At 41.5% G+C, this 17,950-nt stretch overlaps 1 protein-coding gene and 2 long non-coding RNA genes across 4 annotated transcripts; all 3 read right to left on the reverse strand.

The window, feature by feature from the left end:
* Positions 1-338: 338 nt before the first annotated feature.
* Positions 339-9,400, reverse strand: LOC130537107 (leukocyte cell-derived chemotaxin-2-like). 2 transcript variants are annotated; one of them, XM_057053602.1, is made up of 6 exons: positions 9,252-9,397; positions 9,045-9,118; positions 8,590-8,667; positions 2,008-2,098; positions 1,668-1,813; positions 339-636 (listed from the first exon to the last, which is right to left on the reverse strand). In XM_057053602.1, the coding sequence occupies exons 2-6, from the start codon at positions 9,091-9,093 to the stop codon at positions 464-466; spliced, it is 537 nt and encodes a 178-aa protein (XP_056909582.1). In that variant the 5' UTR covers positions 9,094-9,118; positions 9,252-9,397; the 3' UTR covers positions 339-463. The 2 variants fall into 2 exon arrangements, with proteins under 2 accessions (XP_056909582.1, XP_056909583.1); XM_057053603.1 differs by lacking the exon at positions 339-636 and adding an exon at positions 1,151-1,518 and having other exon boundaries at positions 9,252-9,400.
* LOC130537108 (uncharacterized) lies at positions 2,250-3,113 on the reverse strand. Its single transcript, XR_008953554.1, has 3 exons — positions 2,965-3,113; positions 2,758-2,831; positions 2,250-2,390 (listed from the first exon to the last, which is right to left on the reverse strand). It is a non-coding gene; the product is annotated as an uncharacterized LOC130537108 (long non-coding RNA).
* On the reverse strand, positions 5,589-6,746 carry LOC130537109 (uncharacterized). Its single transcript, XR_008953555.1, has 3 exons — positions 6,669-6,746; positions 6,050-6,301; positions 5,589-5,923 (listed from the first exon to the last, which is right to left on the reverse strand). It is a non-coding gene; the product is annotated as an uncharacterized LOC130537109 (long non-coding RNA).
* Positions 9,401-17,950: the final 8,550 nt, after the last annotated feature.

Genomic DNA, 17,950 nt, shown 5'->3' on the forward strand with positions numbered 1-17,950 from the left:
TTGTATTTTATGTTGTTATAATCGTTATAATGCTTAAATGACCTCACAGTCACAGATCGACTGTTCGTACTTTTTGTTGAACGGCGCCATCTACTGACTAATTATAAGTGTTACACTCCGATTGCCGATGTGGCACTTTCGTTTTTAAATATCCTTTGACCAAAGCACCAAAAAGTGCCGCGGTGTAAATTAGCGTGGTGTTTAAATCTTCTTAAAACTCTCCTTATTCTTTATGGCTCATATTCTTATGAGCCATCATTCAATTTCATCAATGAATCAGAATGTAGATCAAATCAAATGTAACGTTACGTGAAGAACGAGGAGTTTTAATATTTGAATGCTTATTTTTTTTACTTTAATTTTTCATTTTTAAATGGTTAAATAAAGAAGTGTCACATTGGCAGCAGATGTGATCTCCGCACACTGAAAAGTGCCTACTGCCATAAACAACATGACAACAGAATCAAAGACCCAAGAAAGGTGAAGGGTCGCTGCCATCACACATTTGCAACTTCAGGTGGGGGGAGGTATCTTGAAAGGCCTCCTGCAGTGGTGCCAGTTGACCCAAAGGTTCTCCCTGAGTCACAGGTCCAGTGGAACGTAAGGCTTGAATGTTGAAGATGTGAACACAGTGCTCTGATGACAGGGAAACAAGCACGTCTGAGCATGAAGTTCACGCTGGCAATATAGTTTTATAAGTTCAACAAGTGATGGAGGGATTCTGAGTATGTTGGAGCCTCATCTGCGATGCTTGTTTTATCTTTATTTTGTTACTTGTAATGAAGGTCAACAACTTTGCTCAATGAAAATGTTCTGTTCACTTTTCTTTTGTAGATATGACTAGATATTATTGTTTTATTTTTCATGTTTCTCTGTCATTCAATATTGCTATAACGGACGTACTGTAAATTACATCATATGATCTTTTAGAACAGCGCCCTCTGTCGATCAGACATATTATTACATTCATATTGCCGATGTGACACTGGTAGATGTTCATTAACATGGAATATTCAAGACTATAATCTTTATGAGAACAGTGTTGCACCACTCATATGACCCAAATAAAACCATTCACACATAATTGTTTGTGTTTCATAATGAGTCAGAATAATATAATGTAATGAAAAAACAAGACAGCCACTGTGAATATGTGATGCGAAAAGCGGAGATTTGATTGCTTTATTCATTTTTTTAAAACATTTTTTTCTGCATAACATATGATAAAGAAATGTTAGAAAAGTTAGGACCAATGCAGCTTATGTGATCTCTGCACACTAAAGTCAACCCTAAAGCCAGAAAGGTCACAGTTTGCAGGGGAAGAAATTAAGTTTGCAACATAACAGATTCAAAGGCCCAGGAAAGGTGAAGGGTCACTGCCATCACACATTTGCAACTTCAGGCGGGGGGAGGAACCAGAACTCTTCTGTTGTGGTATCATTTGACCCAAAGGTTCTCCCTGAGTCACACGTCCAGTGGAACGTAAGGCTTGAATGTTGAAGATGTGAACACAGTGCTCTGATGACAGGGAAACAAGGACGTCTGAGCATGAAGTTCACGCTGGCAATATAGTTTTATAAGTTCTGTCCTCTCATATTGTGGCTGATCCATACAAAAACTCAATGAAAACTGGAGTTTATAAAGCTGCTCTGACATTTCCTTCCTACCATCATTGAGGAGTGTGACTCCATGATGGTGGCTTCCATCAGAGTGGCTGTGACTGACAGGGCCTGCCAGAGAGCCTGAGAACGGAGCCTTGACCACACTGTTGTGGTCACAGGCCAGGTCCACTGTCCTGTGTTGGTCATTGCCTCTGGAAAAGAGTGGAGGAGGAAACCATACAGCTCATTTCTAAACCCTCTACTCATATTTAGATGACAGAAACCACGTCCAGCTTTCAAAATGGTTCAGAAAGTGTTCTTTTAGTTCACCCTGTTCTGCTGACTTGGTGGGTAAATCACACTAGTTTAGATCAATAAAAGTTCATCACATGACAGGATAGAAAACCTTTTAGGGTTGAACTCTCCACAGCTGAACCCACCACAGCCCCTCAAACAGTTGTGATGGTGACTGTCACACAAGACGCTCCAGGCTGCAGCTACAGACAAGACATGAAGACAAAATACAGATGCTACTTTTTTTTTTTGTTTGATTGTTTTTTTGTTTTAGAAAAAAATACATATATATACATACACACACACACACACACACACACACACACACACACACACACACATATATACTTGGCATGTATCTTCTGTGCCCCTTTCTTCCAGCATTTTGTGCTGCATCATAATCCATCAAGCCATTTACTCTAGGTCTAAAGTAATGGAGTCGATGATCCTCACTTGTTCTCTCGTCAGGGTGTGCAGCACAACTTTTGAGGACATCTTTAAGAAGAAATAAAGAGTCCAAATTGAGGATTTTTGCAGTCTGCATGAATCATTATTCACTTTCACCCTAGATGTCATCAGAACACCCATCAATTCTTTCTTTATTCTTTACAACATTGTGACTGTTAATTTAGTACAAAACTCTTCTATATGAGTAAGTATTTGTTTTCTTCCTCATATCAACGTCATCATGAAATCATCTATGATGGCTGGTTTATATTTTAGAACACATGATCCTGTCTGTGGGTGGGAGAGCACAGACAGATGCAGTTCTGACCCTTTTCAGCAACATTTCAGATGCGTCACTTTGTGAGATTATCTTCATGATATCGTACTGTTCAGGTTTGACCATATATGAACTTACAGCAAAGACACACAGCTGTGATTAGACCAATTCTCCATGTGGTCTTCATGATTGGAGGATCAGCAATCAGGAATCTGCAGAGGAAAGAAGAACTTTGTTTTAGGGCCATGTCGTTGTCAATCCTGTCTTTAAAAATAAATAACTAATTTTCAATAATCTCTGAGGACAAGTGTGATTTCCTATTAAAAGAAAAGTGGAGCCACTTACATGTCAGGTCTTCTGAGGAAGCAGTGATGAGTCTGCTGGAGCAGTGAGCAGAAACAGAGTGAGGACAAACTGGAAACCAGTGGAAGTTATAAACTGGAGACCAGTGCTAACAGTCATCCTCCTCCTGTCAATATTGATATGAGCCTTCCAAAACACATTCATTTAATTGCTGGGAAAAGCTCATTTTGTTGACTTCTTGAATCAATAATGAAGGTTCCACAGGGCTAACTACTGATGTGAGAGGAGAAACATGTGACACAAATTCTATTTAATTTCAGTCAACCTGGTGTGGTTTCATAAACCCTTGAGAGAATTGTGTTCAGGCCTGATGTCTCATACCTCACAGATTATAGGACATTAATAACAATGCAATTGTATACTTTTATGTCACGTTCAAGGAATCAGAGAGAATCGAGTCATGATTCCAGTGAATCCTCTTCTGCTCAGCTTGTGGAGCTGCTTCATACCTTCACTGGCCGTCAGTGCTCTCACTTTCCATATTTAATGAGGGTAAAATGATCAGTGATCTATGTGCACCCTTGAGAAGATTACCTTTAACAGCTGACATAACGCAGCAAATATCTGACGGTGATTAAAATTTTAATCCCATCTCAGTCAGACAAAAGTCTGCAAGTGATGGAGGGATTCTGAGTGTGTTGGAGCCTCATCTGTGATGCTTGTTTTATCTTTATTTTGTTACTTGTAATTATTGTTACTTCCACACTAATGAGCACTGTAATAAGCTGCACCGATCTACCTCACCCGAGTAGCATTTGGACCGCGGAGGGGCTAACCTGGCCTGACCAAGGAGAACCGCAACATTTCCAGAGAGCTCAAAACCTGACCGAGAACCTTTTTGTGTTGAGTGTTTACACACCCTGGGAGGTCAATGCCTCGTGAAGGGCCTTAGTGTCTTCTGGGTCCATTTTGGTCAGATAGTTCTTTTAGAACTCACTGACAATACACAAGGCAGGACCCAAGAAGACAGACAAGGAAGGCAGCTTAGGTGAATAACAGTTCATTTACAAAATATTTACAACAGTGAAGGAATGTGCGAGTGACGCTCGTGAAAACGATTAACGAAGTGCCAAGCCGAAACCCAGTAAAGTGCTCAACGTGGAGGGAAGACATGGTGCCCTAAAGGCAAGAGAAGAATACAGTTAGAAAAACACAACGAGCTCAAGGAACAAAGTCTGGAACACTCAGTTTACAACAGAGGACAGCTGTTGCTGGCTGCTTATAAGGCCTTCTAATCAACCTGATCAGCTGCAAGTGTAGAGGCAGCCAGCAGGAGAGGTGGGTCACCCACACACCTAGTGGAGGAACAGAGCCCCACAGACCAAACACAGGATCACAACATGACTCCATCATGCTGACTTCCATCGGGGTCTCTGTGACGGACACGGCCTGCCAGAGAGCCTGAGAACGGAGCCTTGACCACACTGTTGTGGTCACCGGTAGGTAATTATAAGTTATTCACTGATGGGAACAAAAAATATATATTTATGTTAAATAAGTCATTTTCAATCATCTCTAATGACAACTGTGATTACTTATCAAAAGGAAAGGGGAGCCACTTACATGTCAGGTCTTCTGTAGAAGCAGTGATGAGTCTGCTGGAGCAGTGAGCAGAAACAGAGTGAGGACAAACTGGAAACCAGTGGAAGTTATGAACTGCAGACCAGTGCTAACAGTCATCCTCCTACTGTCAATATTGATATGAGCCTTCCAAAACACATTCATTTAATTTCTGGGAAAAGCTCATTTTGTTGACTTCTTGAATCAATAATGAAGGTTCCACAGGGCTAACTACTGATGTGAGAGGAGAAACACGTGACACAAATTCTATTTAATTTCAGTCAACCTGGTGTGGTTTCATAAACCCTTGAGAGAATTGTGTTCAGGCCTGATGTCTCATACCTCACAGATTATGGGACATTAATAACAATGCAATTGTATACTTTTATGTCACGTTCAAGGAATCAGAGAGAATCGAGTCATGATTCCAGTGAATCCTCTTCTGCTCAGCTTGTGGAGCTGCTTCATACCTTCACTGGCCGTCAGTGCTCTCACTTTCCATATTTAATGAGGGTAAAATGATCAGTGATCTATGTGCACCCTTGAGAAGATTACCTTTAACAGCTGACATAATGCAGCAAATATCTGACGGGGATTAAAATTTTAATTCCATCTCAGTCAGACAAAAGTCTGCAAGTGATGGATGATTGTGAGTGTTGGATGTGGAGCCTCATCTGTGATGCTTGTTTTATCTTTATTTTGATACTTGTAATGAGGTCAACAACTTTGCTCAATGAAAATGATGTATTCACTATTCTTCTGTAGATATGACTAGATATTATTGTTTTATTTTTCATGTTTCTCTGTCATTCAATATTGCTATAACGGACGTACTGTAAATTACATCATATGAGCTTTTAAAACATCGCCCTCTATCGATCAGACCTATTATTACATTCATATTGCCGATGTGACACTGGTAGATGTACATTAACATGGAATATTCAAGACTATAATCTTTATGAGCACAGTGTTGCACCACTCATATGACCCAAATAAAACCAGAATAATGTAATGTCATGAAAAAACAAGACAGCCACTGTGAATATGTGATGCGAAAAGCGGAGATTTGATTGCTTTATTCATTTTTTTTTTTACATTTTTTTCTGCATTACATATGATAAAGAAATGTTAGAAAAGTTAGGACCAATGCAGCTTATGTGATCTCTGCACACTAAAGTCAACCCTAAAGCCAGAAAGGTCACAGTTTGCAGGGGAAGAAATTAAGTTTGCAACATAACAGATTCAAAGGCCCAGGAAAGGTGAAGGGTCGCTGACATCACACATTTCCAACTTCAGGCGGGGGGAGAAACCAGAAAAACTCTCCTGTAGTGGTATCAGATGACCCAAGGGTTCTCCCTGAGTCACAAGACGCTCCAGGCTGCAGATACAGACAAGACATGAACAAAAAATACAGATGCTACTGTTTTTTTTTGTTTGATTGTTTTTTTGTTTTAGAAAAAAAAAATATATACAGTATATATATATATAAAGAAATAAAAATTACCTTTCTTACAACACACCATCGATGGCTGGTCACAAAGGCGATATGCCTTTCTGCCTTGGCACGGTTCATTCATCGACAAGCACCTGCCTCGAATCTTCTCGCAGAATGACCTGTGTCTCATATTCACTGTTTTTCCAGCACTCTGTGCTACATCCTCATCCATCAAGCCATTTCCTTTAGGTCTGATGTAAGGGAGTCGATGATCCTCACTTGCTCTCTCGTCAGGGCGTGCAGCACAACATTTGAGGACATCTTTAAGGAGAAATAAAAAGTCCAAATTGAGGATTTTTGCAGTCTGCATGAATCATTATTCACTTTCACCCTAGATGTCAACAGAAGACCCATCAATTATTTCTTTATTCTTTACAACATTGTGACTGTTAATTTACTACAAAACTCTTCTATATGAGTAAGTATTTGTTTTCTTCCTCATATCAACGTCATCATGAAATCATCTATGACGGCTGGTTTATATTTTAGAACACATGATCCTGTCTGTGGGTGGGAGAGCACAGACAGATGCAGTTCTGACCCTTTTCAGCAACATTTCAGATGCGTCACTTTGTGAGATTATCTTCATGATATCGTACTGTTCAGGTTTGACCATATATGAATTTACAGCAAAGACACACAGCTGTGATTAGACCAATTCTCCATGTGGTCTTCATGATTGGAGGATCAGCAATCAGGAATCTGCAGAGGAAAGAAGAACTTTGTTTTAGGGCCATGTCGTTGTCAATCCTGTCTTTAAAAATAAATAACTAATTTTCAATAATTTCTGAGGACAAGTGTGATTTCCTTTTAAAAGAAAAGTGGAGCCACTTATATGTCAGGTCTTCTGAGGAAGCAGTGATGAGTCTGCTGGAGCAGTGAGCAGAAACAGAGTGAGGACAAACTGGAAACCAGTGGAAGTTATAAACTGGAGACCAGTGCTAACAGTCATCCTCCTCCTGTCAATATTGATATGAGCCTTCCAAAACACATTCATTTAATTTCTGGGAAAAGCTCATTTTGTTGACTTCTTGAATCAATAATGAAGGTTCCACAGGGCTAACTACTGATGTGAGAGGAGAAACATGTGACACAAATTCTATTTAATTTCAGTCAACCTGGTGTGGTTTCATAAACCCTTGAGAGAATTGTGTTCAGGCCTGATGTCTCATACCTCACAGATTATAGGACATTAATAACAATGCAATTGTATACTTTTATGTCACGTTCAAAGAATCAGAGAGAATCGAGTCATGATTCCAGTGAATCCTCTTCTGCTCAGCTTGTGGAGCTGCCTCATACCTTCACTGGCCGTCAGTGCTCTCACTTTCCATATTTAATGAGGGTAAAAGGATCAGTGATCTATGTGCACCCTTGAGAAGATTACCTTTAACAGCTGACATAATTCAGCAAATATCTGACAGTGGTCAAAATTTTAATCCCATCTCAGTCAGACAAAAGTCTGCAAGTGATGGAGGGATTCTGAGTGTGTTGGAGCCTCATCTGTGATGCTTGTTTTATCTTTATTTTGTTACTTGTAATGAAGGTCAACAACTTTGCTCAATGAAAATGATGTATTCACTATTCTTCTGTAGATATGACTAGATATTATTGTTTTATTTTTCATGTTTCTCTGTCATTCAATATTGCTATAACGGACGTACTGTAAATTACATCATATGATCTTTTAAAACATCGCCCTCTATCGATCAGACCTATTATTACATTCATATTGCCGATGTGACACTGGTAGATGTACATTAACATGGAATATTCAAGACTATAATCTTTATGAGCACAGTGTTGCACCACTCATATGACCCAAATAAAACCATTCACACATAATTGTTCGTGTTTCTGTTTCATAATGAGTCAGAATAATGTAATGTCATGAAAAAACAAGACAGCCACTGTGAATATGTGATGCGAAAAGCGGAGATTTGATTGCTTTATTCATTTTTTTTTTTACATTTTTTTCTGCATTACATATGATAAAGAAATGTTAGAAAAGTTAGGACCAATGCAGCTTATGTGATCTCTGCACACTAAAGTCAACCCTAAAGCCAGAAAGGTCACAGTTTGCAGGGGAAGAAATTAAGTTTGCAACATAACAGATTCAAAGGCTCAGGAAAGGTGAAGGGTCGCTGACATCACACATTTCCAACTTCAGGCGGGGGGAGAAACCAGAAAAACTCTCCTGTAGTGGTATCAGATGACCCAAGGGTTCTCCCTGAGTCACAAGACGCTCCAGGCTGCAGATACAGACAAGACATGAACAAAAAATACAGATGCTACTGTTTTTTTTTGTTTGATTGTTTTTTTGTTTTAGAAAAAAATATATATATACAATATATATATAAAGAAATAAAAATTACCTTTCTTACAACACACCATCGATGGCTGGCCACAAAAGCGATATGCCTTTCTGCCTTGGCACGGTTCATCCATCGACAAGCACCTGCCTCGAATTATCTCGCAGAATGACCTGTGTCTCATATTCACTGTTTTTCCAGCACTCTGTGCTACATCCTCATCCATCAAGCCATTACCTTTAGGTCTGATGTAATGGCGTTGCTGATCCTCACTTGCTCTCTCGTCAGGGTGTGCAGCACAAGTTTTGAGGACATCTTTAAGGAGAAATAAAAAGTCCAAATTGAGGATTTTTGCAGTCTGCATGAATCATTATTCACTTTCACCCTAGATTTCAACAGTACACAAGAATAAAGGAAGAATTGCTTCCTTTATTCTTTACAACATTGTGACTGTTAATTTACTACAAAACTCTTCTATATGAGTAAGTATTTGTTTTCTTCCTCATATCAACGTCATCATGAAATCATCTATGACGGCTGGTTTATATTTTAGAACACATGATCCTGTCTGTGGGTGGGAGAGCACAGACAGATGCAGTTCTGACCCTTTTCAGCAACATTTCAGATGCGTCACTTTGTGAGATTATCTTCATGATATCGTACTGTTCAGGTTTGACCATATATGAACTTACAGCAAAGACACACAGCTGTGATTAGACCAATTCTCCATGTGGTCTTCATGATTGGAGGATCAGCAATCAGGAATCTGCAGAGGAAAGAAGAACTTTGTTTTAGGGCCACGTCGTTGTCAATCCTGTCTTTAAAAATAAATAACTAATTTTCAATAATCTCTGAGGACAAGTGTGATTTCCTATCAAAAGAAAAGTGGAGCCACTTACATGTCAGGTCTTCTGAGGAAGCAGTGATGAGTCTGCTGGAGCAGTGAGCAGAAACAGAGTGAGGACAAACTGGAAACCAGTGGAAGTTATAAACTGGAGACCAGTGCTAACAGTCATCCTCCTCCTGTCAATATTGATATGAGCCTTCCAAAACACATTCATTTAATTTCTGGGAAAAGCTCATTTTGTTGACTTCTTGAATCAATAATGAAGGTTCCACAGGGCTAACTACTGATGTGAGAGGAGAAACACGTAACACAAATTCTATTTAATTTCAGACAATCTGGTGTGGTTTCATAAACCCTTGAGAGAATTGTGTTGAGGCCTGATGTCTCATACCTCACAGATTATAGGACATTAATAACAATGCAATTGTATACTTTTATGTCACGTTCAAGGAATCAGAGAGAACCGAGTCATGATTCCAGTGAATCCTCTTCTGCTCAGCTTGTGGAGCTGCTTCATACCTTCACTGGCCGTCAGTGCTCTCACTTTCCATATTTAATGAGGGTAAAATGATCAGTGATCTATGTGCACCCTTGAGAAGATTACCTTTAACAGCTGACATAATGCAGCAAATATCTGACGGGGATTAAAATTTTAATTTCATCTCAGCCTCATCTGTGATGCTTGTTTTATCTTTATTTTGTTAATTGTAATGAAGGTCAACAACTTTGCTAAATGAAAATGTAATGTTCACTTTTCTTTTGTAGATATGACTAGATATTATTGTTTTATTTTTCATGTTTCTCTGTCATTCAATATCGCTATAACGGACGTACTGTAAATTACTTCATATGATCTTTTCATATGAACCACGTCCTCTATCGATCAGACCTATTATTACATTCATATTGCTGATGTGACACTGGTAGATGTACATTAACATGGAATATTCAAGACTATAATCTTTATGAGAACAGTTTTGCACCACTCATATGACCCAAATAAAACCATTCACACATAATTGTTTGTGTTTCTGTTTCATAATGAGTCAGAAAAATGTAATGTAATGAAAAAACAAGACAGCTACTGTGAATATGTGATGCGAAAAGCAGCAAAAAATGCAACTGCAGGTGGGGGGAGATATCTGGAAAGCCCTCCTGCAGTGGTGCCAGATGACCCAAAGGTTCTCCCCGAGTCACAGGTCCAGTGGAACGTAAGGCTTGAATGTTGAAGATGTGAACACAGTGCACTGATGAAAGGGAAACAAGCACGTCTGAGCATGAAGTTCACGCTGGCAATATAGTTTTATAAGTTCTGTCCTCTCATATTGTGGCTGATCCAGTTTTAGAAAAAATCATTTATATACATACACACACACACACACACACACACACACACACACACACACACACACACACACACACACACACACACATATATACACACATATACACACATATATATATACATATATACACAGACATATACACATATATATACATATACACACACATACATATATAGATACATACATATATATGTATATACTGTATATGCATACATATACATATACTTGGCATGTATCTTCTGTTCCCCATTGTTCCAGCACTCTGTGCTACATCCTCATCCATCAAGCCATTTCCTTTAGGTCTGATGTAAGGGAGTCGATGATCCTCACTTGCTCTCTCGTCAGGGTGTGCAGCACAAGTTTTGAGGACATCTTTAAGGAGAAATAAAAAGTCCAAATTGAGGATTTTTGCAGTCTGCATGAATCATTATTCACTTTCACCCTAGATTTCAACAGTACACAAGAATAAAGGAAAAATTGCTTCCTTTATTCTTTACAACATTGTGACTGTGAACTGGAGACCAGTGCTAACAGTCATCCTGCTCCTGTCAATATTGATATGAGCCTTCCAAAACACATTCATTTAATTTCTGGGAAAAGCTCATTTTGTTGACTTCTTGAATCAATAATGAAGGTTCCACAGGGCTAACTACTGATGTGAGAGGAGAAACATGTGACACAAATTCTATTTAATTTCAGTCAACCTGGTGTGGTTTCATAAACCCTTGAGAGAATTGTGTTCAGGCCTGATGTCTCATACCTCACAGATTATAGTACAATGTTAATAATTCTCTCTGAATTGCATAAAATATCAAGTCATGATTCCAGTGCTCTTCTGCTCAGCTTGTGGAGCTGATTCTATCATGTCATCTTTCTTTAGATGATTACCTTCAAACCTGAGTTAACGCAACAGAAGTCTGTCAGTGGTTAACATTTTAATTCCGTCTTGGTGAGACAAGAGTCGATGGATAATTTCCGTGTGTTGGAGCCTCATGTGTGATCCTTGTTTTTTCTTGATGGAAATCAGTGTCAATATTTGTGCTTGATGAAAATGGTGTGTTCATATTACTTTCATTGATATGACTGTGTCACGGACGGGTTGATTAGGACCAGAACGCATTTACAGGGGGGAGGGGGCACACAAAGAACACGGAGCACACGAGGGCAGCCCTCCAGGACTGAGGAGGGCGCAGGGAACAGGGGGGGCCCTCCAGGGCGCAGGGAACAGGGGCGGCCCTCCAGGAGACACGAAGCTGGAACGGCCCTCAAGGAGACACGAAGCTGGAGCGGCCCTCCAGGAGACACGAACCTGGAGCAGCCCTCCAGGGTGCAGGGAACAGGGGCGGCCCTCCAGGGCGCAGGGAACAGGGGCGGCCCTCCAGGGCGCAGGGAACAGGGGCGGCCCTCAAGGAGACACGAAGCTGGAGCGGCCCTCCAGGAGACACAAAGCAGGGGCGGCCCTCCAGGAGACACAAAGCAGGGGCGGCCCTCCAGGGAGCAGGGAACAGGGGCGGCCCTCCAGGAGACACGAAGCTTGAGCGGCCCTCCAGGAGACACGAAGCTGGAGCGGCCCTCCAGGAGACACGAAGCAGGGGCGGCCCTCCAGGGAGCAGGGAACAGGGGCGGCCCTCCAGGAGACACGAAGCTGGAGCGGCCCTCCAGGAGACACAAAGCAGGGGCGGCCCTCCAGGGAGCAGGGAACAAGGGCAGCCCTCCAGGAGACATGAAGCTGGAGTGGCCCTCCAGGGAGCAGGGAACAGGGGCGGCCCTCCAGGAGACACGAAGCTGGAGCGGCCCCCCAGGAAACACAGAACACCAGCACATGACAAGGAAGACAAACAGACAGCCTCGAGACAAACAGACATCCTCACAAGACAAACAGACACCCTGGCACTGACAGGCAGGCGCAACCTGCTTAAATAGGCAGCACAATGTAAATTGCCTACAGGTGCGCCTGCAAGCAGTGCCAGCTGCCACCAATTGTGCCCCACACCACCCCCTGCAGGACAACGACCGACACAACCCAGAAACCCTGACAGACTGGATATTCTTGTTTTACTCTTCGTGTTTTTCTGTCTTTAATTATTGCTCCCATATTTCGATTCTGGGTTAAGATTTGCCTTTTTTTGCAGAAGACCTCTATCTTTTGGATGACCTTAACAGTACATTCATTTTGCCAATGTGATCATTTTTTTTAAAATATTGCTTTTTATAGATGCATATTAGCATGGTATATTTAGAACTTTACTTTTTATAACAATATTCTCATGATCAATTACCACTATTGACAGAATTTAAGTTCCCGTTTCTGCTCTTTCATGACTCAGAATAATTTAAGGGACAAGTGAAGACATCATGTGAAGAGGGGGAGGGCCCATATTGAAACTGACGTGTCTGTTTTGCATTTACTTTTATCTTTTTTTTTTCAAGGTTCACCCTCAGTCACAGGTTGAATGGAACAAAAGGCTGAATGTTAAAGACGTCAACACTTCATGACAGGGAAACAAGGGCATTTTCAGCATGCCTCTTGGCTTTGCTTTGACAAGCTACATTTATATTACAATTGAAACAGAAGCTGACTTCACTCATTTCAGAAATTTTGTAGCCGAAAGCAGCGTGCTTGCACACTTGAAAACAAAAAATTGGAAAATCAGGCCAATTAGTCACTAAGTCCTGTGGGTTCCTAATGATGAGGATCACAGTAATAATGTGGGTACCTTGCTAAGGTAATGCACCACTGTGATGTGTAATCATGTCTTTGCTTCAGCCTGAGATGAAAGGATCTGATAGCACATGCGCTCTTCTTATAATGCACTTCAATTAGTGGAAGAGCCAGAGCGAGGACTAATGATGTTTACTCATCCAGCAGAGATATGATTCCGAGCTTCTGCTGGGCTTCACAAATGCAAAAGTTCGACTGCTTTGTTCATTGGCGACGGTCCTCACGTGGAGGCCAGCCATCATAAATAAGCCTTTGATGGGCTTTCACATACATCAGGGTCAAGGTGTCAGAAGCAACCAGGAGTTCAGTGGCGTCTCAGCTCTCACCCTTTAAAAAACCTTGACTAATCTTTAATCCCCACCCCATTATAACACGCTCCAGTCTTTACACTATATGCTATAGACCAAAGGAGTTCACTTAAAGAGGAGGAGGAGAGGAGGAGGAGAGGAGAATGGAGCCTTGACCACACTGTTGTGGTCACAGCCAGGTCCACTGTCCTGTGTTGGTCGTTGCCTCTGGAAAAGAGTGGAGGAGGAAACCATACAGCTCATTTCTAAACCCACTACTCATATTTAGACAACAGCAACCACGTCCAGCTTTCCACTTTTAAAATGGTTTAGAATTTTTTTTTTAGTCCATCCTGTTCTGCTGACTTGGTGGGTAAATCATGCTGTCTTAGATAAGCGACTTGATCACATGACAAGAACCACACTGTGAGCGCAATAATGTGCAACGCTGCTGCTGGAGAACTCATTTATCATCACTTTATCTGGCCTTCTGTTGCAGCCGTACATGTCACACCCCCTCATGTTGTTGTTATGGTGATGGCACACAAGATACTCCAGCCTTCACCTACAGACAAGGTATGAGGATAGGACGGCTGTATCACATGCCAAAAAACAAACAAACAAAACCCAAATAAATAAACCCAAAAAATACCGTAAATAGATAAATATGGAGAAACTCCCCTAAATTGCAGTTACCTGGTAATCACACACCTCTGGAAAATTTACATCTGTATTTGTCTTGTCTGTTCTCCGACCTCTACGCCACCATTGGAGGATCGCGTCCCAGGTGTGCGACTGGGGGTAAGCCCCCCTCCTTGCGGTTGATAGCCCGGCTTCCACGCTTCCAAATTGGTTGAGAAACTTTACTTTGAAATGTTTCTGAGATACTTTACCTGTCTGATGAAAAGAAACTCAAGCTGTATCTAAGAAGACCACAGAATCAACATAATTGATCTCTTCCCATGAGCCATCTGCACCGATGAACGTTGATTAAATAAAAGAATGACTGTTATTGTGCAGGTGTTGGCGTGGTGGAAATAATTCCCAGCTGGTTTCTCTCCCTGAAGGTCATTTTATGCCGTGTCAGAGGTTGGACTCATCAAGGATGTGTGGATAGTTGAGCATTCCAAGTGGTAGCATGTGGCGTGAAACCTGAGAAGGACCGAGAGAAATGGGGGGAGAATAAGTGTAAGAGGAGAATAGCGAGTGATGCAAAAGAAAGGCAAAATCTGAACGCAGTAAACAAAGATGAGGCCAGAAAGGCAGCCTCCGCACAAAACAGATGCAGTAAGAACTCCAGGCAGCTGGGGTGCATCCAGCACATAAACAGCAGCGCCAGCGGAGGCTGGTATTGACTCTCTGAGTACCCCTTGATAAACGCGGCTGTTTAAACAGAAGCACGCAGCACAGAGCTGACATTTCACTGCAGTCGCTAGTTAGTTTTCAGCATTTCAATGAGACGGAGGAGAGATGCTACAAGTGTTTCCTAGCAACAGCTCCCCGCGAATGCTTCCCACTCCACTCCTTCTCCAGCCCGCGCTGAGAACTCCCTCCTTCCCTGAGCCACGGGTTGCAGCAATGCACCACTTGTCTCGTACCTGAAACACATTCTAATTCTCCAGACTCTTCCTCCTGTCTGCTTCAAAAGACAATCCTTTCGTCTGTAGGGAAAATGCATATTTTATTTAGATTTACTGCACCTCCGTTTGTTGCTCAAGCATACGGAGGTGAAGCCTAAAAGTCTATACTTGGAGAAAGATACTCAGCATGTTCTTGGTTCTCATTTGTCACTTGGCAAGTTTGGAAATCAAATGTTTAGCCAGCTTGTCAGACAGAAGGAGAGTTGTGTAGAGCAGGATCTGACCTCTGATGACATCAGCTCCAACAGACAGGGGGCACCAAAGTCTTTATTTTGTGCTCCACTAAAAGCATTTATGCCAGAGGAGATTTGTCTAAGAGAGGTTGGACTGAACTCTGGCCACACACCTCTGTGTCTAGGGTCTGCGGGGAACCAAACAGCATCGTTCGAGGTGAATTTGTCCTCTAGAATATACAGATGTCAGTCCCTCATCATTCACCCGAGATTCCCCCTGAACCAAGAGTTAAATGCAGATCTACACATCAATTTGAGGCGTAACTTGGAGGATGACTGAAAATGTGAGCGGACTTTTGAAAGCGACCCTCCTCCACTGAGGACGGCACCATTCACAAGGTTGTTGTGAGGGTGGATGGGGTCAGAAACAAAGAATATGTGCTGCCACTTCTTCAGAATGATGTGGAAGAGTACATGGAGACCCGTTTATCCCAGAAAAGACAACAAAGGTGCACTCAAAATAGCTGGAAGGTGCAGCTTCAAGCCTCCAGTCTCAATTCTATAAGCACACACTCCGATCTACAGGCAGCGAAGCAAATCTGAGGGTGTGAACACAGGTGTGCACACCTTTTTCCACCAGCTGTTCTTGCTCCAGGGTGACAAATAGTTCCATCAAACCTGTCATGTTTCCTTCCTGTTGCTTTATAATCTGAGCCCAGAGTTAATGGAGGCCAAGTAAGCCTACAGTCTGATCCAATTAGCATCAGAACTTTCAGGAGGAGCCTTTGAGAGCCGCAGGAGTCAACGTTGCAACGGGCAGTCGGCTGTCTTCATGGAGCAGAGTGCAAGGATATCGAGCACGGGGATGACGTGCACAAAAAACACATCCAAAAACCTTTTATGTTTCAGTGGGAATGTTTGTAAATGACAATCCTGCACTATGAGGATGCAAACAAAGAAATTGCACAAGGAGTAAGTCTGAAGGTCTAGAGACCTGATCTGGCTTCTGCTTTCATCTGATTTAAAGTCTATTGATTAATAAGAGCCAAAAAACCACCCAGAACATCTCTAATCACAGTGTTTTTCTATTGCAAGATAAAACTCTGTGGATTTATCATAATAATTAGACCTCATGGGCAGATTCCAGACATATAATTAGAATAAAATTGGCACCAACACACCTGTCTAGAAGCAAAGAAAAGAAGTATTAAACATTTTCACGAGGATGATGATTGTTTAATGAAAGACTACAAGGCAGCCTGCCGAGAGTCTCCCAGTCATGTTTTAATGAAGTCAAACTATTTCCAAAAGAAAAGACAGAAGAATCTACCTGGAATTAAAGGAATATGGAATTAATGTGGCTCACATACAATGTCTGAGTTTTCTGACTCAAAACAACCAAATTGCCCCTGTGAAGGGATGACTGCATTACCATAAATCTGGGGAAAAAAACACTCTGTTAAAAAACAAAAAAAGAGAGAAAAAGAGAGCCTTGTTTCATCCTGCACCACCCACTGTGGCTTTCAGCAGAAACACATCCTGATATGCAAAATCAGGCGTCGTCCTTCCAAAGCAAAGAGAAACAGGAAAGATACCATTCAAGATAATGATAAAAATAAATAAATAAAGAACAAACAAGCAGTAAAGCCATAAAACAAACAGTCTAAATATGAAAAGGACCACCTTAGACAGTTACCTTTTGAGGAAACCTTCGGAGTGATCAGTATTTACAGTCCCAGCCTCACCTTTAGTGAAACCAACATGATAAATACCTGCAAAAATGCCTTTTCGTGTGTCTCTTCAATCCAAGCACATTTGTAACCACGACAGCGTAAAGAATTAGAATGAATCGATTTGGTATTTTTTAGTGTGCCAACAAAAAAATATCAAGTCCAACCAGCACAATGAGCATGTTCCAGACAACATTAAACAACTAAATACAGGCATAAAAGCACCCTCGTTTGAGGTGCACCATCTTCCCTCGTTCTCCTGGCAACACTGGAACAAATGTAATGATTCTGAAGACCCTGCAGAGAGCTCAAAGGTGAAAAAAGGGGACTGCTGGGATGCCTCCAATCCTGTGTCCTTGCTTCTTCCTTCCCCCCAGGAGGGAATCCTCATTACCTGCCTGCTAAAATAAATGTTCTCTCTTTACATTTTTACCAGTTAAAAAACGCCCATCATTAAATGGAGACATGAAGAAAATTTCCAATCACTCCTTTTAGCTTATATTGGGCTAAATTCTTCCCCTCCTCCCTCTGAAACAAAGATCGCTGAATAACACCTGGTCCTGAAAACAAGCATCAAAATACAGCATCAAACTTTTGCTCCCGCCTGATTCAACAAATGTTCTTGCGGTGTGCAATGGTGGGACCGTTCAACAGTCGCCATCAAGTGAGGTGGGTGCACGTGTGGTGTTATCTGTGCATGACTGTTGGAGAAATAGGTGGATGCATGTCGCTGCCTGCTGTTCAGAGACAAAGATGGGGCAAAAGAACAATTCTGCATTGACAATGTTATTTGCTCATGGGCCCAAACCTGCCTTTAGGCATCACTTTGTGCCATTCAGGAGCTGGCACTGCC

The sequence above is a fragment of the Takifugu flavidus genome, chromosome 14 (genome assembly GCF_003711565.1).
Source record: "Takifugu flavidus isolate HTHZ2018 chromosome 14, ASM371156v2, whole genome shotgun sequence".
Classification (NCBI taxonomy): Eukaryota; Metazoa; Chordata; class Actinopteri; order Tetraodontiformes; family Tetraodontidae; genus Takifugu; species Takifugu flavidus.